This window comes from Pinus tabuliformis, chromosome 3_1 (assembly GCF_031772625.1).
Source record: "Pinus tabuliformis cultivar Carrire ecotype Pingquan chromosome 3_1, CPIR1, whole genome shotgun sequence".
NCBI lineage: Eukaryota > Viridiplantae > Streptophyta > Pinopsida > Pinales > Pinaceae > Pinus > Pinus tabuliformis.
The window spans coordinates 833,422,571-833,449,070 of record NC_142301.1 but is presented as its reverse complement, the minus strand read 5'-3'; the positions used below and the strand labels follow the sequence as shown (position 1 = coordinate 833,449,070).

At 38.6% G+C, this 26,500-nt stretch overlaps 1 protein-coding gene across 2 annotated transcripts in view; it reads left to right on the top strand.

Annotated features, from left to right (window-relative positions):
* LOC149190080 (uncharacterized) overlaps positions 1-26,500 on the top strand; it is a 138,271-nt gene that overhangs the window by 72,372 nt on the left and 39,399 nt on the right. For both annotated transcript variants that reach the window (XM_089412020.1, XM_089412021.1), the window contains one exon: positions 1,090-1,177. In XM_089412020.1, the coding sequence (XP_089268146.1) occupies positions 1,090-1,177 (88 nt within the window). The remainder of the gene's footprint in view (positions 1-1,089; positions 1,178-26,500) is intronic.

Sequence of the window (26,500 nt, the reverse complement as noted above, 5' to 3'; positions counted from 1 at the left end):
GAAGTTTTGATTGATGTTTTTCAGCTTTAATGATCTATAGTTGTTATGTTAATTTTAGAGTACAGAATCTGCTCACTATGGTCTGATTTTTGATAGATAGAAGAGAGCCAGAAGTTTCATGGTTGATGTTTATTTCTATAGGATACAATTCCCGGGATTGTGGCACAGACTACTAGACAGAAGCTAAGTACCACATTCATGGTCAATGTTTATTTCTGTGGGATACATTCCTGGGATCAGGGCACAGACTACTAGATGGAAGCTAAATACAATATTCATGGTCGGCAAGAAAAGAAACTTGTCTTCACAAGCCTTGTGTATCTCATGGTTTCCTTTTTGAGCATCAGTTTCCTCAGCAGGGAGGAAAAGATGAGCATGTTAGTCTAGGACTAACAGAGCTTTGTAAACATTTAAGGGTTTGAACATTGAAGAAGTTTTAGTTTGAATATTTAGGATGATCTGTGTTGAAGAATAGTGTTTGTCCTTTGTGTGCCCAACTAAATTTGGGATTCCCATTGAGAAATTACACAAGTGTCCTTTCTAGATAATGGGCATTTACATAAGGTGACAGAACCATACAGAGGGTCCCTTCTATTTAAAGGCCCTCAACTTTTCATATACAACAGAGTGTGCTCAGTTAATGGAGTTCACTCTTTTATTAGTAAGTTTTATGTTTTAACTGGTGCAGTTTTTTTACTTCCCATTTGCTCTTGCCTTAGCTCACATCAGTAGTGTATCATCATTTATTAATCAGTTTCTCACAAACAAGATAAACTGTTGTAGTGTGGCATTCATAGTGCCAAAGTTGTGAGTGGATGTGGTGAAATATGTAAGCTTTTGAAGCCAGCATTTATTTCACGATAGCTCTCTTTTCTTTGATTCTCATTCTCTAATTCCCTTGGATGCTGTATGTTTGTAAGTTTTGGATGTTTGTCCTGTTTATTACGAGTTCAATGCTGATTGGACTTTTTTGGCAAATATTATTTGTAATGTGTGAATTTGAGTTGCCTTTCCTTGTGCTGGGTCTTGCTGGTACTGGATTGGATTTGTGTTTGCAACAATTAAAAATATACATAATCCAAATTGCAGCATTGATAATGTGGAACGAAAGAAGAAGAGAGTGGCTAGGAAACCGTTCTCAAAATCGGCCCCAAATGCCTAGAGAACCTATAATAAGGTAATATTGATCTTCCTTTTCACAATTTGATTTTTTTTTTATTGCCATAAATTCAGAGTTCATTTTATGATGCCATCATAAACAGGAAATGTTTCCCTTAGTTTTGAATTTTTTCACCCCGGTTTGCTGAAATGCTGAAACATGTGATTCTGTTTATTATCTTCTTCAGTGAGGAAAGAGGCGATACATTTTTATTCGGCATACATTAAATTTGACATTTCAGTTATCTGTTTGCTGTCTTTAATTACTGTTATATGTTTTCATCGTGCTTAGAGTTGCTTCTCAGAGGTAATTGATGTCTTAAAAAGAATCATTCAATATATTTTTCAGGTTATTGTCTTGGTCAGTAAGCAAAGGGGACAGACACCAATATTGAAGTTTCACATTATTTGTTTACCATTTTTCTTATGACCTTTGTATTCTTCAGGTCTTGCTTAGTGTTACTTCTCATAAGTGCTTGTGTTCAAGCAAGGTATTTGATATGGTTTCTTTGTAACTGTTAACATAAACTCAGTGGAAAACACCCCAAACTTCTATTTTCATAAGTTTGATATGGATTTACAAGATGCATGTTACTTGGATATGAATAACTTTGCATGGAAATTTCTAAAAGGAAATGCTAAATTGCCTGTCTTGTTGGGGGAATTTAGATCTTTGAAATTTGTACATAAATCTTTATTAAGTTTTAGACTAAATTGCTATATATAAAACTCAATGCTAATAAACTTGTCATATTTATAACCCTTGTTTTACGCTAAATTGAAACAAAAGTGAAATTAATGTCCCTGTATTTGGGGACTAAAACTTGATGTTTTATGTATTGTTATCGTATAATGATATCAAATGATATTGTAAATTGATCCTTTTCAAACCAGTGACCAGCAAGAAAAAAACAGATGGTGCATCACAAGAACCTGAAAGCAACCATTACTGTCCCCTCTAGTTGCGTAAACTACTTCGAAGTGTTAGGATACCTGAAGGCCTTAGAAAAGCTTGAAGACACTTGCCTTTGGGCAATACTGTTGGAAAAGTAATTTATCTTTGTACTTGTATCAATTTGTATTTTATGTAGAAGAAGAAAAATAATTTTATTTAAGCATGGATTTCATGCTCAAGTCTAGGTCAAGCATGTTCTTCATGCTCCTAGGGTTTAATGAGTCAAAAGAGTCTTTGTGATATATATAAGACCCATTTCGACAATTTGTAACAAAGTTTTTATTTTTTATTTTTTAATTAAATATTAGAAAGTCAATTTTGTCTCCCAAGGCCAAGTCAGCCCTGCTAGAGAAAGTTGGCCTAGGAGAGGCCTATTTGACCCCTTGAGAAGGGTATATATTGGAAGAGACTTTGGCCTATTTGGAGATACACTCAGGCATTCGATCTCTGCACCAAGAAAGGAAGAAAGAAGAACGAAGGACAAGGAAGGAAGAGAATGTCAAAGAGAGGAAGAAAATCTGATATTTTGATCATTTTCTCTCACACGTGTGAATATCCTAGGGTTTCTGCAGTTGTTGCAGGGCCGAAGATTGCAGGCCGAATTGCTGACCCAAGGAAGAAGGACGAGATTCAGACTTGGAACAAAATTTGTGGAGGTTGACCATATTTGACTTGATTGAGAAAGACTTTTCGAGGGCTGATTTGGTGCTTAGAGAAGGTCTTGGTCTTTGGTTCTTGGAGGTCTTATTTTGATTTGATTCTATAAGAAGAGGATTGTTCGGGTTTTTCCCTGGCTTGGAGCCTATATCTTGTGTTCTTTGCATCTTTGTGATCTTCATGTTTTGGTAATTGCTTGATGAAGAAGTAAAACTAAATAATAAAAAGCCAACAGATATCACAAGTAATTATCAAGTAAGGTGAATCAACATTAATCTACAAATATCTTGATTTTCCAACATGGTATTAGAACCAAGGTTGGTAAAAGGAGGCTTGAAGATCACTCTTGTTGCCCAGTAAATGGAGGCTTGAAGATCACTCTCGTTGGCATAATTGAAGATATCTCTACAACAGTTCCACCATCGAAGGCTAGAAGAAGACCTTAACATCTTGGAAGCAACTCTCTTAACAAGTCCTCACAAATACGAAGTTCTGTGAGAATAAATGCGGTAGTACGAAATTATGTGGAGGCAAGTTTCGCTGCGGAGCAATACCAATGATGCTGGGCACAAATCCAGGTTTTTCCTCTTGACAAAATTCCGATTTCAGCTGATACAAGTAATCCAAGTAATGCAAGAACTATGATATAAGGTATGATCCGAAGTATGCTACTGTTGCCAAGATTATAAGTATGTTTGTTCACTATGTATATATGATACGAGTAACTTCAAGAGGTATTTAATCAGAACTACTACAGTGATCTATGACAATATGACAACAACTTGACAAGAATTGATATATAACCTTGAGACAGTATGTTTGATAGCATAACAATGATCCATGAACAATAATACCAATGGCAGAAATAAAGAAGGTCCTTCCTTAACATGACAACAATATGCATGATACAGTGTCGTGGTGTCATATGAAAGATAGGTAACCCTATCTCTACAGTAATATGTGTTGTCTCTCCCATAGGCAATGCATGCCTATGATACAATGCTACTTTGACTATGATGCAAATTCAAATTGAAGATCTGAATTGCTTTCTCTTAGCAAGACTATGACAGTGATCTGTGGGTTAAGCTTGAAGAGATGGACTGCTAAGGAGGTTGTGATCTGATCCATTCTAATGCAATTTTTCTAGAAGATTTTTGTCAAGAAGGATCATGTTCTCAAGGAGTAAGCTGGGTTTTGTATTTTGAAATCTAGTCATGCTCATGCAGGACTTGTTCTTGCAATAAAGCAACCAAGTTTGAGAGAAAGGGATCATCTTGATCCTTATGGAGGCTGAGTAGGTCCAGTAGGGCTACAAGAAGAAGACGTTCATAGGTGCATATTCCTCAAGTGAAAGCTGTGCAGAGGAAGGCCACTTTCCTCAGGTCTGTGCAAACATGGTGTTGATTCATTGCAGGAAAAGAGAGGCTGGATGGTCGAGTTAGAAGGAAACTCTGGGCATGTGTTGAGGAGCGGACTCTCTGATATAAGATTGAGGATTTCTGGGCATTGTAGGAAGGCTGTAAGGCCTGTTTTTGAGGGTCGAGAGGCCTAACAGAATACTAGTGCAAGGTTGCATCCTCCTGAAGCAATTGCGCATGAGATCAGGGTCCGAGGAGAAGATCGTTGTGAGGAAAGGCCGAGCTCCTTGGACAGGGTACTATCTCTGCAACAAGATCACTGAGTTTGTATGGATAGAAAATTCAAGAAATGGCCACATTCTAGAGCAAAAAGATTAGCAAAAAACCAGTATGTTGTGGATTGTCATGAAGAGGAGAGAAAAGTGAGGCCTGTTCAAGATCTGAACAACAATGGTTTGTACCCTTGCCAAGGGTTCCTTCCATGGTACGTTCCTTACTATTATCACTCAAGGATGAAGAGAAGTCGACCTACAATTTTGAGGAGAGAAAGATCTTCAAAGAATGAGAAGATGGGCAACCAAGATGGGCTTGTACAGTGAAGGTAAAAAGGCAGATTGATGGAGAAGATTGGAAGTCTGCTCATAGGTAATGAGCAACTATGTTATGAGGAGCCTAGATCAGTCAAAGTATTAGCTGTAAGAGGGCATATCCTTTAGCCCTATTTTTGTGGTTTGAGGGTCAAACCACTAGTGTGAGGGCAAAGTTTTTTGAGTCTATGGAGCTGCGTTGACTGACATAAACTAATTGGAAAGGTCAGCCAAGTTGTGTTCACAGGTTAACTGAACAATAGATTGGCTAACCTTGTGCTGTGATAATTAGTCAGTTGAAGGAACTGTGTGATGGACTATCTTCAAAGCAGGAAACAATGCAGTGCAAGAAGTAGTGTTGGACAACTGCAGTAGGTGAAGATCTCAAGTACACGATCATAGACTGTTAGGAGGTAGATTTGGAGCCCTGGTTCAAGAAGTTGCAAGATGAGCAAACTTATTGATAAGACGGTTGGTTGAGGAAGCTACAACAATTGTAGGTGGCTGATGTAAGGGAAGTATGGGTACTTCTGACACAAGCTGACGCTTGTTGTTGCCGTCTCCTTGTTTAAGAGGGAGTGAGCATGGATTTCTCCTCTCAGGTTGAGAGGGAGTAAGGTTGGACACTAATTCTCCTTGTGTCAGATTCTCTAATGGATTAGGACTGATATCCCAAGTCAAGTACATGGACATGGATAAGGAGAATGGTGGATTGGATAAGTATCTTGGACAGGCATTCTTGAGTCATGTACCGTGATGGATTAGGATGGAGATGATGGATTAGGATGGAGATCCTAAGTCAAGTACATGGAGTTGGATAAATGATGGTCCGGTGGACAAACATTTCCTTGAGGGAAATGGTTCAGTGGAGGACATACTCCATATATCTTAGGCGGAGTATGTACCTTGGTGAGGCGGTGTGGTGTCCCATGGAATGGCTCCCAACATTGTGCTTTGATCTTGTGGAGAGATAGAGTGTACCTGTCAAGGCCTTGGTAATGTGGCAATGTTGGCTATGATGATATATCATCATTAATGCTTATCAATTTGGATCTCTTCTTATGAAAATATTTCAATTTGAGATAAACCTAATACCTACCTAGTTAAGAGGGAGTGTTGGAAAAGTAACTAGGTTCGATTTTCATATTTATCTTTGTACTTGTATAATTTGTATTTTATTTAAAAGAAGAAAAATAATTTTATTTATGCATGGGTTTCATGCTCAAGACTAGGTCAAGCATGTTCTTCATGCTCCTAGGGTTTAATGAGTCAAATGAGTCATTGTCATATGTATAAGACCCATTTGGGCGATTTGTAACAAGAAAGAAAAAATATTATTTTTTATGTTAGAAAGTCAAGTTTGTCTCGCAAGACCAAGTCGGCCCTACTAGAGAAAGTTGGCCTAGGATAGGCCTATTTGACCCCTTAATCAGGGTATATATTGGAAGAGACTTCAACCTATTTGGAGATACACTCAAGCAATTGATCTCTGCACCAAGAAGGAAGAAAGAAGAACGAAGGCTTACTTTATCTAATCTTATTTAACATTGTGGGTTTGAATTTGAATTCTGTTAAACTTTGACAAGGCCAATTGACCTATGGGATGGAATAGCTCACATCTAATATAATATTCTAATGTACATATGAAAAAGGAAAACTTAATGAGAAGGTAAGATACATGTTGTTGAGAATTGTTAGCTGAGGGATGAATTTTCTTGCATAAAATCTCATTTCTAACAATTCTAGAGTGACTTTCTAAAACTAGAAAGTCATGTCTATCATTTCAAGCATGACTTTCCAAAAATAGTAAATCACCTTGCTTCAATTGGTAATCAAGTATAGATGATGGAAAATCACTTAACTTATCCTTAATCAATCTTAATTGTTCAATTTTTACTTAATCATCAATATTATCATTAATATTATTATTATTATCCTTATGATACTATAATATTATTATCAAAATAGAAATACATGTCACCTTTCCTACTTGGCACTCAATCATGCCACTTCGTACCTCTCTCTCCCATTGATGGCACTCGTACTCATCTCTCTCTCTCTCTCTCTCTCTCTCTCAATGGATTCATTGCACTCCTCTTACACTCTTACACACATTAAAGATTCGTCATAACACTCCTCTTACACATTAAAGTCTCGTCATAAAATATTCCTCTTACGCACTCTTCAATGCATAAGTTACACTCTCTCCTTCAAGGCATGCGTACTCCTCTTTATGGCATAAGTTGCAAAGGCAAACGTACCTCCTTAATGGCATGAGTTACAAAGGCATGCATTCCTCCCTAAATGGCATATGTAACTCCCCCTCAAGGCATGCAAGTTACTCCTCTCCTTCATGGCTCAAACTCCTTGCTCCTCATATATATATGTGCCTCTCATCTTCACTCTTACTCACTTGTGCATTGTGAAAGGAGACTTCAAACTTGTGAAAGAGAAGCCTTGTTTAAGTCTCAACCTTAGAAAATAAAGGTTATGAGCTTATCTTCAGCAGAGAAATTTCCTCAAGCCCTTAAATTCTTGAGCAATGAAGCAGATTGGAGTTAGGGTGAAGAACCTCTATAGGCTATAGTTTGAGATAAAAGTGACCTTGAGCAGTAGAGAGATCAGTGCACATAGATGTGACCTTGGAGAGATTTGGCATAGGTGTATGGGTCATTTACACTATGAATCACTGAAGATTTTGAGGGAGATTGCTATAGGGTTACCACAGTATAGTGTAGATCAACATGATGTGTGCAAGGGTTGCACACTTGGCAAGTATGCCAAGACATCCTTTACCAACAGAGACAACAAGGCCAAGAGCATCTTGGAGTCAGTACATTTGGATGTATGCGAACCATTTTCCTCTCCATCCCTGATGGGATACATATATTATGTCACCTTCATTGATGACCACTTGAGAAAGACTTGGATCCTATTCATGAAGAAGAAAGATCAAGTCTTCTAAAAGTTCGTGGAGTTTAAAGCCTTGGTGGAGAACCAAACTGGTAGGAGGATCAAGGTGCTGAGGTCAAACAATGGTGGAGAGTACATCTCCATCGCTTTCAAAGACTTGTGTGGCAAGGATGGCATCAAGAGAGAGCTCATCACATCTATGTTTCTTTGGGAAAATGCATGCAACACTACAACTTTTTGCAGAACAAGAGTCCACACAGGTTGCTAGGCAAAGTCACACCTAAGGAGGCTTTCATGGGCAAGAAGCTTGACATGTCTCACTTCTGCATTTTTGGCAGCCTTGTTCATTGCCATGTGTCTTCTGATAACTAGAAGAAGCTGGAACCTACAACAAAGAATGACATTTTTGTGGGCTCGAGACATCTAAGGCATGCATGGTGTATATGCCAACACTCAGGAAGACAGTGATCAGATGTGATGTGAAGTTCGAGGAAGAAAGGTCTCTCAGGAAGTTCTTGGAGTGTGAGAAGGGCGCAATAGGAGGAGTAGTAGGCTTAGCCAATCTCTCAGGTTTCATCATAGTCAGTTGTTGGCTAGGCCAACCGGCACAAAGTTGAGGATAAAAGTGTAGGAACAGGAGTAGAGTGTAGAGTTAGTGGGGTCTACTCAACCACTGACTCCCAGTGGAGGGAGAGGACAAGCCAGGGGGGCAAATTAGTTGATTAGGGATGCTTAGGAGAGAATTGGAGGCCCCCACTGCACATTTAGATAGAGTAAACAACCACAAGGATATATGGGGTACATGACACTTATGACTGAGGTTATAGACTCAAATCCTTCTTGTTATAAGGAGGCAAATTCTCAGCAGGTATGGCAAGATGCCATGGTGGAGGAGTATTCCTCTATCATGCAAAATGACGTTTGGGAGATTGTACTGAGACCAGTGGGCAATCAGTGGTTGGTTCACGTTGGTTGGACAAGATGCATGCAGTTGATGGGAGTGTGGAGAAGTGTAAGACCAAATTTGTGGCCAAAGGGTTCTCTCAAGTCGAAGGGATAGACTATGATGAGAAGTTTGCACCATAGGCCTAATATTCGCCTATTAGGACTATTCTGGCGATTGCAATGCAGATGGGGTGGAAGATCCACCAAATGGACATGAAGACTGCCTTCTGTAACAAAGTTGTTGAGGAATAGATACATGTTGAGCATCTTGAGAGATTTGAGACTTTCGGCAAAGACACAGATGTGTGTAGGCTGAAGAGATCTCTTTATGGGCTCAAGCAAGCACCAAGGGCATGGTATGTCTAGATAGACAACTACCTTCTCGGTTTTGGCTTCACCAAGAGTGAAGCTGACCCTAACCTGTACTATTTTGTGTTTGAGGGCCAACCTCTCATTCTTGTGTTATATGTTGATGATTTAAAAATTAATATTGATAGGGGATGAGGAGCTCATTCGTGATTGCAAGAGAGATCTTGTAGAAGAGTGATGGGGAGATATTCTTGGGATAGGGTAGGTATGTGTAGGAGATTCTTAAGAGATTCCACATGTAGGATTGCAAGCCCATGACCATGCCTCTAGTCACAAACTAGAGGAAGGTGGACCCTACCAGAGGTGAGTGGGTGGATCCCACTCTCTAGGCAGCTGATAGGGTCATTGATGTATCTAGTGAACACATGACCAGACATTTGCTTCGCAGTCAACTAGTTGAGCTAGTTTATGGTTGAGCTGACCAGAGTTCATTGCGTTGTTGCCAAGCACATGTTGAGGTATCTTAGGGGCACAACAAATTATGGGTTGTTGTATAGGTAGGTTGATGGAGTGAGTCTTCAGGCATTCACATATGTAAATTGGGCAGGGGGTTCAATAGATAGGAAGAGCAATTCAAGTTGTGCTTTCAGTGTTGGGTTAACACTTGTTTTCTGGTTTTGCGGGAAAACGAGATCAATGGCATTGAGCTCACCTAAGTCTGAGTACATGGCTACCAACTTGGCAACTTGCGAGGCTATTTGGTTGAGGAAGCTGCTTGTCGGGTTGTTTAGTCAGAGGTTGGAGCCTACAATCATAAACTGTGATAATCAGAGCTGCATCAAGCTCTCTGAAAATCCAATGTTTCATGACCGCTCTGAGCACATCGAGATCAGGTGCCACCATATTAGAGATTGTGTTTAGAAGGGTAAAGTCAGACTTCAGTATGTACCTACAGAGGAGCAGACAACAAATATCTTGACCAAGGCATTGGCAAGAGGTAGATTCATCTACTTCAAAGATAAACTGGGTGTAGTCAATAACACCTTCCTCTCTAAGAGGGAGCGTCAATTGAAGTTAGAGATGGAAGGGTTCTACTAAATTTAGAAGTGTAGCAGTGGGACCGACAAGTGAAGCTTAGGTGTAGTTATAATTTCACTTAATTTTGACTTGGGAGAATTCTAATTTTCCTATAGTCAAAAAGTAAATCGACCTCAACAGTTCGACTTGAGTTGATGGGCCAGTTTGATTTTATAAAAAGGGAAGGGCACATACTTGGCTAATCAGATTATGCACTAGAGATTTCCGTGTTCAACTTAGCAAAGGAGATTTTTCAAATCAACACATTAGGGTAGAGAAGAGAGGTCGAATTGCTTAAGATTTTTTTAGCTAACGTGCTCACTTTCTAAGGCCGAGTTAGCATGCACAAGAGGTTCGAATAGCTTGTATGGGTTCATATAAATGCGTATGTAGAGGCTCAGTTGGTTAGAAAGACACAAAACAATGTGAAGGGGAATTTTATCTAGTTTTTGTAATCAATTTTCTAAGATTTTTTGCTGAGCAAAATAATAATAGAATAGACACATTGGTAGGTTTTCCTTAGTTGGGGTTTCCAAGGTAGATTCTGGTGTATTGTTTATTGTGTGCTAGTGTCTTCGTGAATTTATTTTTTGCTACTATTATTTGTTAGAATACTTAGCATATTTAGTAAAAGTGTTTGGAGTTCAGTTTTCAGTTTCTTGATTGCAATTTTTTTATTAAATTAGTAGCTGGGTATTAGAAAGCTAACATGATTGACGCGTTGGCCAATTTTGTGACCTTCTACGACTGAAGGTTAACTTGGGTAAAACCAAGGTTCTTATATTCAATGCTTCGAAGAACTCTATTGCAGACCTACACTTCTACTACCGTGGGATAAAGATTGAGATCACCACATCTTACACCTACTTGGGGGTACTGTTCACAAGGCCCAGATTTGGTATGTGGTAGGCACTCCAACCTCGGTTCAGTAATGGTTACAGTTCCCTAACCCTCGTCGAGTGACAATGCTTCCAGGAATAGTTCCAGGACATCTTGTCCAAGCTCCACCTCATGGAAGCCATTACCAGACCCACGGACCTCTATGGCTTTGAATTTTTGGGACCTAGTTTACTACAGTTAAATTGGGCCACAACGGAGAGAGTCCAAACGTCGCTTCTTCAACTTATCATTCGTTGCAAACACATAGTTCCACAACCCACTATTCAAGCAAACTTCATGGTCCACCCATTTCGCCTTGAGTTCCTTTTTCGCTTGATCTCTTTCCTCCATCGGGTCAAGTCTTACAAAGATTTTTCTACCAGGATAGAGAGATACCCCTATCTTGTACTTTGTTCTTTTGAGGCCATTGCTTTGGCTACCCCCTAAAGTCATGCTCGTGGATGGTTTACAAAAGCATCTTAGCTCCTTCAGTGGATGACCATCTCCCTAGAGTGGCTTCCTCCATTTAGTTTCTCCCTTGACAGACCAACACATTTTTTACTGACTTAGCAGATACTGAATCAAGCCATCAGAGAGGATATCTACAGATTATATGTTCAGGCCACTTGGACATCCACCTTGGTTAGCCTTGGGTCAAAGATGTCCTACCTAGAGCATTTTTTGGAGCTGTAGGATGGCCTCATCATCTATCCCCTTTATACTGGTAGCCACTAGATGCACTCACTCAGGATCCTACTAGGGCAACTTCAGGTTGGGTCTCATTGACTTCAGGTGGAGACGGATCACCGTATGCCATGATACAATAGGGTCTACAATTGTGCCACCTATAGGATTCAGAGATTGAGATGCAACTCATTTTCGGTGCCCCATATACTATTGAGGTCAGAGGACGATATTATTGCTATATAGAGAGTCTATAGGATCCGTCTCTAACTTCTTTTGGTATCCTGACCAAAGATTTCTATCCCTCTTCATCAGGGAGATATTTAGATATAGATCTTAGATCCTACATGCCCTGCCTCACTCAGGGATGATTTGGATGATGACATCATACTTCAGGTTGATTTGGCTGGTCAGAGCAACAAGCGACAAATTAGTTCCAGGGTATTTTAGATAGTAAAGTAGTGAAACCTCTGGTCTCTCCTCAGCCCCCCTCGCCTCCTTTGGAGGCTAACTAGTACCCTCGAGACCAATGTGGAGTTGCTGAACATTACATTAGTTCACTCACTTGTAGAGTGTCAAAGGGTTTAGTACTAGAGGGTTTTCGAACAAGGCCCCACCACTGGATGTGTTCCTTTGTAGCCCCAACAGAGTAGCCAAAGACTTACTTAGAGCTTCTTTCTTTTGGCTTCAGATGTTAGGAGTATCCCTTGCTCCTACAACCCCCCAGGATCATGTAGCCAAATTCTTTGTTGCATCCAAAGGACTTCGATAGTGAGCCATTGCCATTGTCGCTCCTCTTGCCGTCGGCTATCAAAATAGTTCACTCTTGACATCTACGACCTCCAACCTTGGACTTATTCACTTAGACTTCTACATGATCGATTATATACATGTTTATGAGGTTGTTCTTATTATTGTATCCTTCTTTACTTTATTTAATCCTAGATTTAGCTTTGGTGTTTTCTAGGAGTTGTGTTTGCACTCCCACAGTGTACTCGTACTAGTAGTATCCTTCTGTCCCATTGATCTATTTATGGTCATTTGTTGGACATTAATGAAATTATCTTATCTTATTACCTACATGGCCTTCTTGTAATGTGGACTCTAAATTGTACTTCTCTATTTTTGCTCCCTTCTTGATGTGGTTGTATGGATCATAGTGCTATAAGAAATGTTGCTCCATCTTCACCTTTCTGTTTTTGCACACTTGAGATGTGCTCTTTTTCCATTCTTGTTAGCTTTTGTGGGTTTACTTGAAAAGTGTTTTTAACTAGATAGGAGAGAGCTAGGTCTCTTAGCCCCTTGGTTACTTGATCCATAATGGATCATTATATAATTTGTCTTTTATCTTGTTGTATCGATTGGATGCCATTTCAACATCCATTACTCCCATATGGAGCTGGTCACATGTGGACTTTCAAGAATATTCCAGAGGGTCCAAAACTCTAACACTAATTGAGGGTTGAGGCATGCAAAAACCCTAATACTAACCCTAAACTGCTCTCAACCTATGTTAAATACTGGGCCACTAGGAAAAGAAAGGGTTCATTCTTTCGGTATTGTTGGTGTTCCATAGTTAAGAAGAGCATCTAGGAGTGGGATATTGAAACATAACAAAGGGGGTAGAAGATTTGGTAACAACCATTCAAGTCACAATGTCCATGGACACTCCATAGTGAGTGCCGTTTTCTTTGAACTTGCATTTCATAATTGAGAAAAGGAGAGCAGAGCATAGCCCACACCTTCTAGTTAGATTTTGTCATGTATTAAGTTTCCCACATCACATCTTGTGTTCATTCGTGTGGTTGGTGTGTTCATTTGCTCATTTCTTTTATGTTTGGTTTTAGTTATTCCATAATTTGAGCACCACGCTAGTAATATTAAATCTCAAGTCTAATGTAATAATTTGCATTATAAAAGATTTCAAAATATTGTAAGATCTATAGTGATGAATTGTTCTAGTAAAATATCCATGCAAGTTACAGATCATATTGGTATTAGAGTAATTTGCTTTGGGCTTTTGTGGGAAGTTATAAGATCTAGGAATTAGCTTAAGAAGGAAGTCTCAAAACCATAGCCGTAGTGGAGATTCCAATCATCAAAACCCTTTACTAATGAGGTAGAGGAGATAATTTTGAAATTGGAAGAACATGTTTTTGTTATCCTTTGCAACATGGCCCTCCTCATGGCGGCTCTGGAGAACAAGTTTGGACCTTTTGGTGGGGGGAATGTTGGTGGCTCTTAGTCAAAAGTTGGATCGGACAAGAAATTAGGAGATAATGAAGACACAAATAAGAATTTGAAAAAAGAGCTAGAGAAAGAGCAACAAAGTCATAATGTCATCACTTCACAAAATTTATTTAAAATGGAAGCGAAAGTGGACATCAAACCCTACCAAGGTGAGATTGATGCTATTAAGTTGAATCATAGTTGCAAGTTATAATTTTATTTCAGTGTCCATAACACGGAATAAGAGCAAAAGATCTCATTTGCCCGACTGAAATTAGATGGCCATTCCCTAACTTAGTGGCTAGTGCATGAAACATCGAAACCAGTGGAAGTTTTTGAAACAAAAATGCCTAGAAACATGAACCTCCCAAAAATGGAAATGCTCAGGGAAATGTCGTGTGTGTATATGTTATATCTAATTAAAAAAAACTCATTATCCTGCAAGAAAGAAAGAAATGATACATGTAAATGGCATTTTAGAAGGAAAACCATGTCTGTATTAACTCCCATAGATGATAACATGATGTGAAGTCCAAAATTAGCTTTTATAGATGAGGCTATAGATCGAAAATCAGTCTTTATACACGAGGCTATACATTGAAAATCAATGTTTATACATGAGGCTATATGTGCTTAAAATGAAATAACACGAGCTAAACACAATATAATTACATATCCTAATACAACTCATCGTCATCCTTATCAACAAAAATAGAACAAGATGCTTGTTCAACAGAAATAGAGTATGGATTAGAAGAAGAGGCGACTCCTCATCCATTTGCTTCACCACCAATATCAAGAGAATCAATAGAGAGTAGTCTTGAATGCACATATACAAGATCTTGAGCCTTTCGTGATCCCAACCTATTACGCTTCACGTAATGGATGAAACTATAGGTGCTCTATTTCCTTTTTGTTGATGAAGAGCTTACCACTTGTGATAGAATACAAGTGGCAATGCTTTGCAAATATACACCATTTGTCTTATGCAAGTCCACCATTTAACCAGGTTCATGGCCGTCATCTCATCCAAAGGTGTTATGTCTGCAAATCCTCTAATCCATCAACAAAACAAGCAAATTCCTCCCTTGCTTCAATTCGTAAAAAAGCTAGAAACAACATCTGAAAGTCTTTCTTCACTCCATTGGCCACCATTTTGCTATTAAGTTGTTTGTCTATCATTCTATTTTTCTTGATTGTATATTTAAAATAATCTATTTACCCAATTCCTAAATTTTTTTGGGGTCACATTTCCGTGCCTTTCTAGAAATCTGTATTTGTTTGCAAATTTTTTGCAACATAAGGAGAATAACTTACTTTGAGTCATAAAGGCTCTACAAACAAGGCTATTTTTAATTTAAAAGAACTGTCAAAGGTAAGCTATCCTTGATATGTTTGGATCTAGTCTCGAAAAACCAAAAAACAAAAAATGTGTCACTAGCGCAATTACTTTAGGAATTATATTTTTATGATGCATAATGACTTGCAGATAGTCTGTCTCCATTTCTATTGTTGTCCATATGGGCTCTACTATTTAATGGAGATGGCTAGTTATTTTCTCCAAACAACAAAAATTGTTTGACAGAGGCTAATGGACATGGACAACAAACAAAACATAGTGCCACAATCTTCCATATGGACATATTGTCATCCTCCCCAACATATTTCAATTTTCTCCTACTGAGTGGCCCACATAGAAAACATCTTGGCAAGATTGGAGGGAATTGAAATGAAAAAGCAAACCATAATGTGAGGTTATTGATCTCTCAAAGAGGGTGGTAAAGTGGAGTTAACAAACCTCATCTTGAAACAATTGGTGAGAGAAATGAAAACTTAGGAAAATGTATGTTTGCAAATCTTGCTCAGATTCACCTTCATGTTGTAATTTGAAATCTTTGAAACTAAAATAATGCAGGAGGAGATGAGATCCCAACTTGTATTAATTAAACGCAGATTTAATCTTGTTGATCGGTTGTTTGAAAGAAGGCAAAATGCCCCCTCACCCCCTCAACTTGTCACTTTTGTGAACCTAGCACCCGACAGTTATTTCCTAGTAGACTTATGACAGATCTATTGAATAAATGCACAACTAGGTTCTTAATATAATTATTTAGCATAAGCAAAATTACAACCAATCTCAATCATACGTGACACATACAAATTCTGCCTAATCAAATCAATTCTTCATTAAATCTTAATCTAAGCCTACTTGGTTTCTTGTCTTGGGATAATGGCCCAACTAAGAAATTTATAGTTATAACATACCCTGGATCTGATCTAGCTGATCTGGCTCTAGATCTATCTTTGATCTCCTTCGCTGATCTGGATCTCCTAGGCAACACCCTACACCTTCCTTGGACCTAACAAACTAGAATCGAAGTCTTTCTCCGCTCAACATTGAGATGCCTCTCTCAATGACTTGCGTTGTTGTATGGTGTGTCTTTCTCCTCTTCTTAGCCTGCTTTTATAACTTTACATTGAGCTAAATCCCTAACCCTAATCTCCAAAGTGATTAATGACCAGGATTATATCTCACCTGACTTGAGATCAACGGTTGAAATAAAAATATAATCACTAAAATAGATACTTAATTTTTTTTTGAAGTTTCTTTAGCTCAATAGCCAACATATTTAGTTAGACTTAGGCTAAGTTACAATATCAACTTACTCATACTTGAGCAAGAGTCCTAAGGAGACTTTGGGCGACTCCTACATGCCTAGACACTTAGGTTGGTGCAAAGTACCTGTGCAAGCTACAAACATCAGCACCACTCAACAAAGTTGAAGAGATGGTTTAGGACAAGCTCACAAAATAACGCCTTAAGTGAACAAGGGAGCTCAATCTCAGTATTCGTGGACTATTCTATGTACATCTTTGGACCCTATGTTGATGGGCAATTTTATCTTTCACGACACCCTTGATCTCAAGGACATGAACCTTAAGAGAGCTTGATTTGGTGCCAAATTGACACATTTTTATATCCTCATGGAGATAGTCTAAGATACTGGTATAAAACACAGTACAAGTTAATTCAAATTTAGTCAACTCGGTCTCAAGTTAATCGCTAGTCATATTGACTCAACCATATGCTCAGTTTGGAGGACCAATTTGGTATTGAATTCGCCAAGTCAAGGCATGACCTAGCCGATTTGGTACAAAATTGGCCCTACTCGGTTGATTTTGTGCCTACTAGGCCAAGTAGGTATTGGACCCCACTATGGTAGACTCAACTTGGAAAATACATCATTTTGTTTAAATAAAAAAAATGAAAAACCTAATTTTCAAACCCTTCCTAAATTGCTATAAAGACTCTGCCCCTCTATTTACCTTACACCTCTCACTGAGCATTTGTGAGCATTTGGAGTTTTGGCGTAGTGATCTATCGCATTTAGCTATATTGTATATTAATAGTTAAATGAAAAATACCCTATGTTTTCCTCTTATTAATTTGCAGATCTGAAATCTATCTTCAAAGTTTTGTACTTAGCCTTGTGCTTGTTTCAATTATGAGTATTGAACTCTGCATACTCAAAATTTAAGATAGGGTTTGCAATGTTGCATGGGAAATTTATTATGACGTTAAGAGTTAGAGAACATGCATTGATCCATGATGATCTTGTTGACGAGGAGATTTATTTCAAATATTGCATGAAATGCATAAAGGTGGGGTGGGTGGCAGAGTTATAGATTAATTGAATACTTGGTTGGTATAAGAGTCCAAGTTGCCCCATGCATGGTGCCATTAGAGGAGATTAGACAGATTAGATTTCAATTGGAAAGTCAACGCGTGAAATTTGAAGAAGGCAAGGCTAGGCAAAAGAAGATGGTTGTAGCATGTTTTTAAGACTCTAGAGTCTAGAGGCCATTTAGGGCCTCATTGATTATATATTTTGTTGCTTATGTGTTTTGCAGTCGGTGCCATTTTGAAAATTTTTGATATCTTCATCCTTGCATTGTATATGCATGAGCAAACCTTGCATATTTTGTCTCTAGTGGTTTGGAATCTTTTATATATATATATATATATATATTTGTGTATTTTTCTTGGGCAATAACTAGGAATTTCTTATTTATAAAAGGGATGTGGTCAAAGCCTCTAGAAAAGAGCACAAAAATTCACGTTGAGGGTGAACTAGAGTTTCTGAAACAAAATGTTGTGAGCATGCAATTACAAAAAAACCGTACAACTTCCTTTTTCAACCGAGCTACAAATTTCCATATCTGGTTTAGGTATTGATCCCTTAACAAAGTCTCTAAATCATAACTAACAATACAGTTACAAAATTCATAAGAGGAATACTATTATGCCTATTAATTGTTATCTTCAGAGTTGGATGAACGAGATTGAACTTGTGCAGCTGGTGTAGGGAGAACAAAATTTTAAGATGGAAGGGAGTTGTGCATGATGGCGACGAAGTGTCGAGGAACTAGTTCCAAGACAAAGAGTAGTGTGTCTATAAAGCTCGTTGAGTGAACTCATTTTTGTGTATATTTTTAGCAAACCAAATAATTGAAGCTAGATTGGTCTAAGTAATTTTGAGTTTGAGTTGGAGTTCAAGTTGACCTTGATTGATTTTGATCCTTAGTCTAAGTTTTAAAATGTTGGTCTTAGAGCCCTCTAGTCCAAGGAACGACTCTTGTCCCTTCCTTGGAGGGTTTTTTTGGGATGTCAAACTCAGTAATCCTAGTGTGTCGAGCTTAAGTAATCTAGAGAATAGGTCATGGAAGCAAGGAAGAAAGGAAAGTGGACAAAAAATTGGGACGTTAGAGAAGTTATTTGGGTTGACCCCCCCACTTGGGGTTCCTAGCCTTGGTGTTTGAAAGGATGAGCTTGTTTGGGTGGGGAAGGGTTTTTCACCATTTCAATTGCTCATTGAACTATATTGGTGCCCCTTTTTTTCTCTCTTTGTACACTCTATGATGTGCTTGGGATATGTGATCTCTTTCTCACCAAAATGAATGCGAGCTTGAGCACATGCCACCTACTATCCAAGGCTACAATCTTTGGTTAGAAAACACAATACCTGTCATTTTAGTAGTGAGAGAGGATCATAAAATGTTGCATAATTAATTCGTAGCTCTCTTGAAGACATGGTTTCTATGCTCACCTCTGATGAACATGGCAAGTTATTTTGGTTTTGAGTCCAAAGGAGTGCTCCCTCCCTCAAAACATGTACATCATAGCTTGCTACTTTCCTCAATTTCTTCACATTTTGCACTTCAATGTGAGTCAGATTGGGACTCTTCCCTTGGCTTATATGAAGATATTTCTCATTACTATTCTCTTGGTGAGGGTTTTCTTCTAGGGGGTTTCATTGTTTGTATCTATATGCATTATAGGTACCACTTCATAGTAGATTCAAGGATGCCCTTTGGCTTTAGGAGATTGACCCGAGCACTATTGGTCTTCTATAGACTTCAAATGATGGTTTTGGACCTCTTATAGCCCATGGGAGGCACCTTCAACAACTTGGGGAATCTCATGACCCATTGGTTTTGAATGGTATTCTATGCTACACTGACTTGGTGGGCTTCACATGTTTCACTCACGGTACCTTGGCCAATGTGGTTGATTATTTCTTGGTTAAGTAGGAGTTACTTTCTCACATCCCATACCTCACAACATGTTCATTGTAGCGTGCTGCTTCCCTCAACTTTGCCCCACTTCACACTTCATAGTGAGTTGGATGGGGATTGTTTCCTTGACTTATATGAATATATGTCTGATTACTCTACTCTTGGTGAGGTTTCTCTTTTGTGGGACTTCATTTCTTATACTTGGGCCTTATAATTACTGCTTCATGATAATTCAAGGATGCCCATTGCTTTTAGGTGATTGACTTGAGTAGTGGGCCTTCTTAGGACTTGAAATTATGGTCTTGGACCTCTTACAACGCATGGTAGGCACCTTCTACATCTTGGGGAATCTCATGATGTATTGCTCCCAGTGGCTTCACTTGTTTCCCTCACAATAGTAGGGCTAGTGTGGTTGATTCTTTCTTGGCCAATAATGAGTTACTCTGTCACTTCCTACATTTTTTAAGTTGCCCCTTTTTGCTTGCAGACAATGCTGTACTATCCTTCTCCCTCTTTACTTCCTCCCTTCTCTTATCTAGCCTCCCCTAGCATCCCACCGCCATTATCTTCTTTGATAGGGAGTTCCTGTGAACTCCTACACCACCCAACTTTGGCAATTGATTCCTTCCCCCTTCCATTTCTTGTACTTTTGAGGCAACCTCACCCAAATAAGATATTTTTTCCATTTTGGGACATTGATCTTAAATCTCACCACTATTCCATTCGGCAATCCCCACTAATGCCCCCACACTTCACTTTTTCCCCATGCACTGCTAGTTTGACAAGGATTGGAAAATCCATCACATGCATCTTTGTATTGCTTTTATACGAGATAACACTTCCTTTACACACCTTTGGAAATCCCAATGATGCCTCCTCCATCGTATAAGGTAGGGGTTTCTTTCCTTGCAAAAATGCTAATTTTGTGAGGCCTTCATCATTCTCTCAAAACTTTTTGGCCCTTCCTTTTCCCTAGACATATTACTTTCTCCCAAGTTTAAGACCCCCAATTCATGTTTTGTCATATGGTCTCTATTTATGATGTTCCAAAGTAGACCTATATTGATATCGCCTTTGCACCCTTTGTCATCTTTTCTCGTTCGACAACTTTGGGTAAGTAGTGAAGGTCATGAGCCCTAACATGGTTGTAGATGAGAAACACTGTCATGTTGAGTTCCTCAATCATGGTATTCACTCCCTCATTTGTCACATTGTTGATTTGTCTAATCATGGTATTCACTCCCTTAATTGTCAAATTGTTGATTTGTCTAATCATGTTGTTTGCTTTGGTTTCCACAAAGCTTGGTCACATCATATCATTCACTTGGTTTTGAAATTGAGTGCAAACTAAGATCTATATAAGAATAACCATCATGATTTAAACGAACCCTCTTGAAGTTCTATGTAATAATTCTTCGTTTATGTCTTTTAAATGAGATTGAGTGGTGCCACATCACGGCCAAAGGAAAGGTAGGGTTTTGCTTGCTTGAAGTACTAGACTACATATCATATTTTCACACTCAGGGCCATTATTGATGAGGCTCATCATTACTCTTCAAAACTCTTTTGTTGTCTTATTTTCTTTCAAAAAGCATTTGAAATAGCCTTGAGAGAAGCCTTGTTTCATAGGCTTTATGACATTCACATTTTGTAGATACTCTTGGCTGCCATCATGAGAGTCTTTCAATTGGTCCTTGGTTGTCTTTGTACAACTTGTGACCTTTTCAATTAGCACCATTAGGGTTTATGCAACGATGCATCCTCACATCAACTCTCTTTGGGATTTCCATTGAAGGCCTTGAGTCTTTCCTTTAGAATGTGTAAAGGATAGTGATCTTTGTCTTTTACACCTTGTGTTGATATCTTTGCTTATTTTTGCTTATGGTATTACCTTTCTAGCCATCACTTGAGGGCCTTTAAAGACAATTTTGAGATAGGTTGATGCCATTGGGCTCTTTCAAAAGATGGCCCCTGACCACTCTCAAAAGATCTACTTGACGGATTATTGGATCTCTTCAAAAGAACGTCTTTCAAATTCCTTGATTAAGTGTCAGGTGTCTCGAAAAGGTCATTTGAAAGTCCCTGATGAACTATCGATCATCTTTGCAAGATCAACTTCTCATCTTTTGGATTTCCTTGATGAAGTATTGGGCATCTTCCAAAGATCAACCACACATCTTTTGAAATTTCTTGATGAACTACCAGGTGTCTTCCTTCCTTTTAAAAGTCCTTGATGAAATATCAGGTGTTTTCAAAAGATCAACCACGCTTTTTTTGAATGTCCCTATTGAACTATTGGGTGTCTTTGAAAGATTATCTTTCGAAAGTCGTCATTGAACGATTGGGAATCTTTGGAAGATCTCAATGAACTATTGAGTGTCCCTCCAAAAGATCAATTGACAAATAGCAATGAGCCCTAAGAATAGCCCAATTGGGCCACTTTGAAGATAACACTTCCATCCAAAGGGAGAAAGGCTTTTGGCCCATTCAAAAGATATTTTCTCACTCAAGCAAAGTGGTCAATTTGAATGGACTGTCTTCAAGTACATATGATTTATCGACCTACATTGAAGGAATTGCTCGAATTAAAATAATTAATGGTTAAAATGACCACTATTCAAGTTAACACTTTGAACTTTAATTAAAGATGCATTGATCCAACTACAACAGTGGCAATTTGAATATCACACAAGCAAATGGGGCTTTCAATCCCATTTGAAGAACACTTTGAAATGAAGATAAAAGACTCGTAGGGAATGTTTTAAAACTTAAACTTAGGCTCAAATTGACTTGGACTGATCTAATTTCAATGACTTGGTTTACTAGAAAAACCATAAAACATTTAAATTTTAATTAAAAAATATATTTTAAAGATTACGAACCACGATTTGAAACCATTAGAGACAAAATGTGCAAAGTATGCTCATGGAACATAATTACACCATGTAAAGGTAGATATATGATGTTTCAAAATGGCATTGAGTGCAATACATATTACCAACAAAATACATAATCAGTGGGGGGGGGGGGGGGACTCTAAATGGCCTTTAGGATTGAGTCTAAAAACATGCTACAACCATCTCCATTTGCTTAGCCTTATCTTCTTCAAATTTTGCAAGCTGATTTTGCAATTCCAATCTTATCTATCCAATCTCCTCCAATGGGGCCATGCATAGGGAACCTTGGCCTCTTATACAAGCCTAGTGTTCTTTCAACCTATGAAATCCACTCCCTCCTCCTAACACACATGCATTTCTTGAAATATCTGCAATAAATCTCCTCATCAACTAGATTAGCAATCCCCTCCAGCCCCACCTACTAGGGGAGCCCTTGTAAGTTTTGAAGTTATTTGAATGAAGCACTGATTTGAAGGGCACAAAATCTTGTGTGCATGTGATTGAAACTGGTGTGATTTAATTCGTCAATGTTGTTATATTTGTTTTACATGTCAAAATCCCACTCGTGTCTTTTATTTAGTAGAATTGTGTAATAATTAAATGTTATTGCAAAGAATTTGCTAGGTTGTTGGGTTTAAGGAAGACTAAGATGGTATTAGAGCATTTTCTCAAAAGAATCAGTCACTAAGTATTGCACACTACAGAACTTGTATAGGGCCAAGTGTGTGGAAGGCGAATCTACAAAGGTACTATATGATCTGTGGTACAACCTAGTAGGGCAATCAAGCCAATTACTACCTAGAAAATTCTTTGCAATAAGATTCTTTACATTCAGTGAGGTATTGCGGCTGTATGAGAAGACACAAATAAAAATCCATACAACAAAGTTGTAGGAAAGTCGCCGTTGGGAAAAATCGGTTGAGTGAAGTAGTCGACAAAGTAAAATTTTTAGGCTAATTAAATTTTTTTCATATGGTGACAGGAAATGTAAGTGAATACAAGTTTTTTTTTCAAAAATTACTAAAGGGGTCAGTTGTAAAGAGCTACATGCTAGGCTAGTTGACACGGTTGTCATATAGCTAGAAACTGTTAAACGCACACATTACAGCAACAGAATATTAAAGATAAGCAGGAGAGTGCATCTATTATTAACAAACGATATACATTTATAGTACATACATATGACCTTTGGTTTCGTATTCCAAGGTCTCTTGGACTTCCTTAGTCTATTTGGTTTCCACACCAACCCTTAGAGGATTAGGTGTCCAACATTCCCCCCCTTAATCTGAAGGGTTATGTATGAGTCCAAGAAGAGAGCTGTAATACAAAACATGCAAAAATGCATGGCAACACTAGGCTGAATGTGCTCTCTGAAATGTTGGTATAAAGGGAGGTGGTTTAAGGATGGCCACCAACACTGGAATGTTTAGTGTAGTTCCCGGAACTCTTCCAATTCTGGCATGAAGCTCAGGTCTTCTGCTAGAGGAAGTGCTCCTGATGTTTTGAAGAAGGAGACCTTCAACCAATAAAGGGAGGTCTCACCCCGCATAAAAGGGAGAACCTCAACCTGAAAAGGGAGGTCTCAACCTGTGATGGTTTAAGGATGACCAACAACTCGGGAATGTTTAATGCAATTCCTGGAACTCTTCCAAAACTGGCAAGAAGATGAATTCTTCTACTAGAGGAAGTGTCCCCACTTCTTTTAAGAGGCATCACCAACTGACGGCATGCTCAGGGGCATCTTTGTCTCTGGCTACAACTCTGAATCTGGTATGGTAGGTTGTGGCTTAGGATCGCTTGATGTGACTTTGAAGCTTGTAGATGACCATCATTTCCCCCCCTGTCAGATACAAGGTGAGATGATGGAGAAAACTCAACTGCAAGACTGTTCAATACTCTAGAACATGTTCTGATATGTGACTGGAATATCTTCTTGGCTGTTGTTGCCCATTGCCAAGAAGTGATCCATCCAAGATGAATCTTTGTTCTTGTAGGAGGTTTGTTTTTGAAGCATCTGTTTGAAGAATGACTAGTTTTATGACAATGCTTACGTAGATGAAGATCAAAACAGTGATCTTTCAGATAGCCAACTCGGTCACAATGTTGGCATTTCACAATCTGTTGTTGTTGCTGTGGAAGAGGAGCAGAATCTGGAACAGCTGAAGGTGAACTGTCATGAAGGAATCCAACACTCTGAAAATGAATGGGCTTTGAGTAATCTGGAATATGAAAGGACATGTCCTTGTCATATCCAAGACCAGTTCTGTGCTTGTTGTGGACAAGCTCTTCCCAAGGTTTGATGACCGACTTGGGAAGTGCAGACTGAATTTCTGCATTTGCATGTACAACTGCTGCTTTATTGGGCACTGGATCTGAATCAATTGTAACATTATTGTCTTGCTGTTTATGGGAGTCTGTTTCAATCTTCTGAACAGAAACAGGTTCAGAATGATGACTCCACTGCTGTAATTCTTCCTGCTGTAGTTGAGATTCAAGCTGCAAAAAACAATGTTTTCTTGTGCATGTTGTAAAGATGTTTGAATATCTCTGAGAGTGTCTTTGCTGACTTTAACTGTGCTTCCACCAGTAGATAAGATTAGAGTGCTTAATAACTCTAATAATCCATGAATTTTCTCCATTATTCAAACAATCAAATCAATAAATGACCAAAAATGCACTTGTAGAAACAATAATGGTTTCAGAAAATTAATTTGGCAACTTTTCAATACGAATTAATTGCACTGATGTCTGCTCATGTTCTCACTTCACAATGTCTTGTGCCTCAATTTCTACACAGCAAGCCCGATATTGTTGCCTTAACAGAATGTCCAGCTTGACAGGTTTGCAGCCCACAGGCTCTTCTGATCTAGATGAAGTCTTCAAGGGTCCTTACATGAGTTGGTGCATGACACATTCACTGTTGAAAACTTCTTCCTTCCTTGAGTCAAAAATGCTTTCTTCCTACAGAGATGCATAAGTTTGATTCTCCTTCAAGACTCAGATTCTTTTCCACGGGTCGGTTTACTGTCTCACTATTTTTGGATCGGACTGTATATTTATATACTCAGAATTTACCACCGTATTACTTGCTCCAAGATGATATCGTGAAGGAGGGTGATAGATTAATTGAGAACTCAATCTTGCTCAGAATTTCGGCTATTTTTTTTTTTTTTGAAGGTGACAGTGGCCAGACTTTAGGGCTTCCAATTTATATTTTATGCTTAGAATTTTGAGGGAGATCAACTCCTTTCCATAGTGAAAATGTATTTGTAAAATCTTCAAACTACTCGCTCCTTTCAGGACTGATATAATCATAAATTTGGATTATTGTTGTAGCACATAAATGATCTTTAAATGATGATTTCAGATCTTATATAGAAACCTTACACTTTCGCTCTCTTCTCTAGGTAGCTCGGCCTTCATTGGTGTAATATCCCTTCTTTGAAAAAACTTAATTTCTCATACTAAATTTCTGAGTTTGTGCTATGGTTTCAGTGTAGCATTTCGTTAAACAGCTCAACTGTGTACTGCTGTAGGTGTTTTCTCACAATTCCAACTCAGAAAATACACGCAATAAATGACATGTACCTAGAATGAAGCTACCAAAATTTCAAGCTGATATATTTCAAGCACGGAGATTTACATAGGACTGATATATGTAATTTCTGTCATAGAAAGAGAGAAAATAGGCAACTTCCTCTTAGTATTTACCATGCAAATAGAATGGAGACAATTAGAGTAGAGGAACTTGGGTACAATAGACGATTCAATGTAGTTTTTCTGTTCTTCAATGACACATATAAGTTCAGAATCTGCTCCTCTCCTTACAGCACCTCAGATTGTCCCAACAGAAATCAATATAAAGGTACCAGCAGTTGTCATAGACACCATAAGGTGGTCGTATCACCTTCCAGCTCACCAATAAAGGCTAGGACTCCACACAGTCAGCAATATGAGCCTCTCCAAGATGATATACAGCCTCATGCAGTGGGGGATAGTGGCAGCCTTCGAATAGCAGTTAACTCGTTCCACCTTAACTGTGACTCAGCCCAGAAATTATGCAGCTCTCGTCCAGCATTAACAGTGAGGGATTTCGACCCTATTTCTCCTTGGAATCATGCCCAGCAATTAAAACTTCTTTCGTATCTACATTCAACCTCCCACAGTCACGAATTTGTCAAGATATGGCCCTCTGTAGATTCAGTCATGCAAGCCTCTGCCATTCTAATTCTTTAAAGAGATCTGAACTGGCCCCACCATAAAATATGCAGCTTG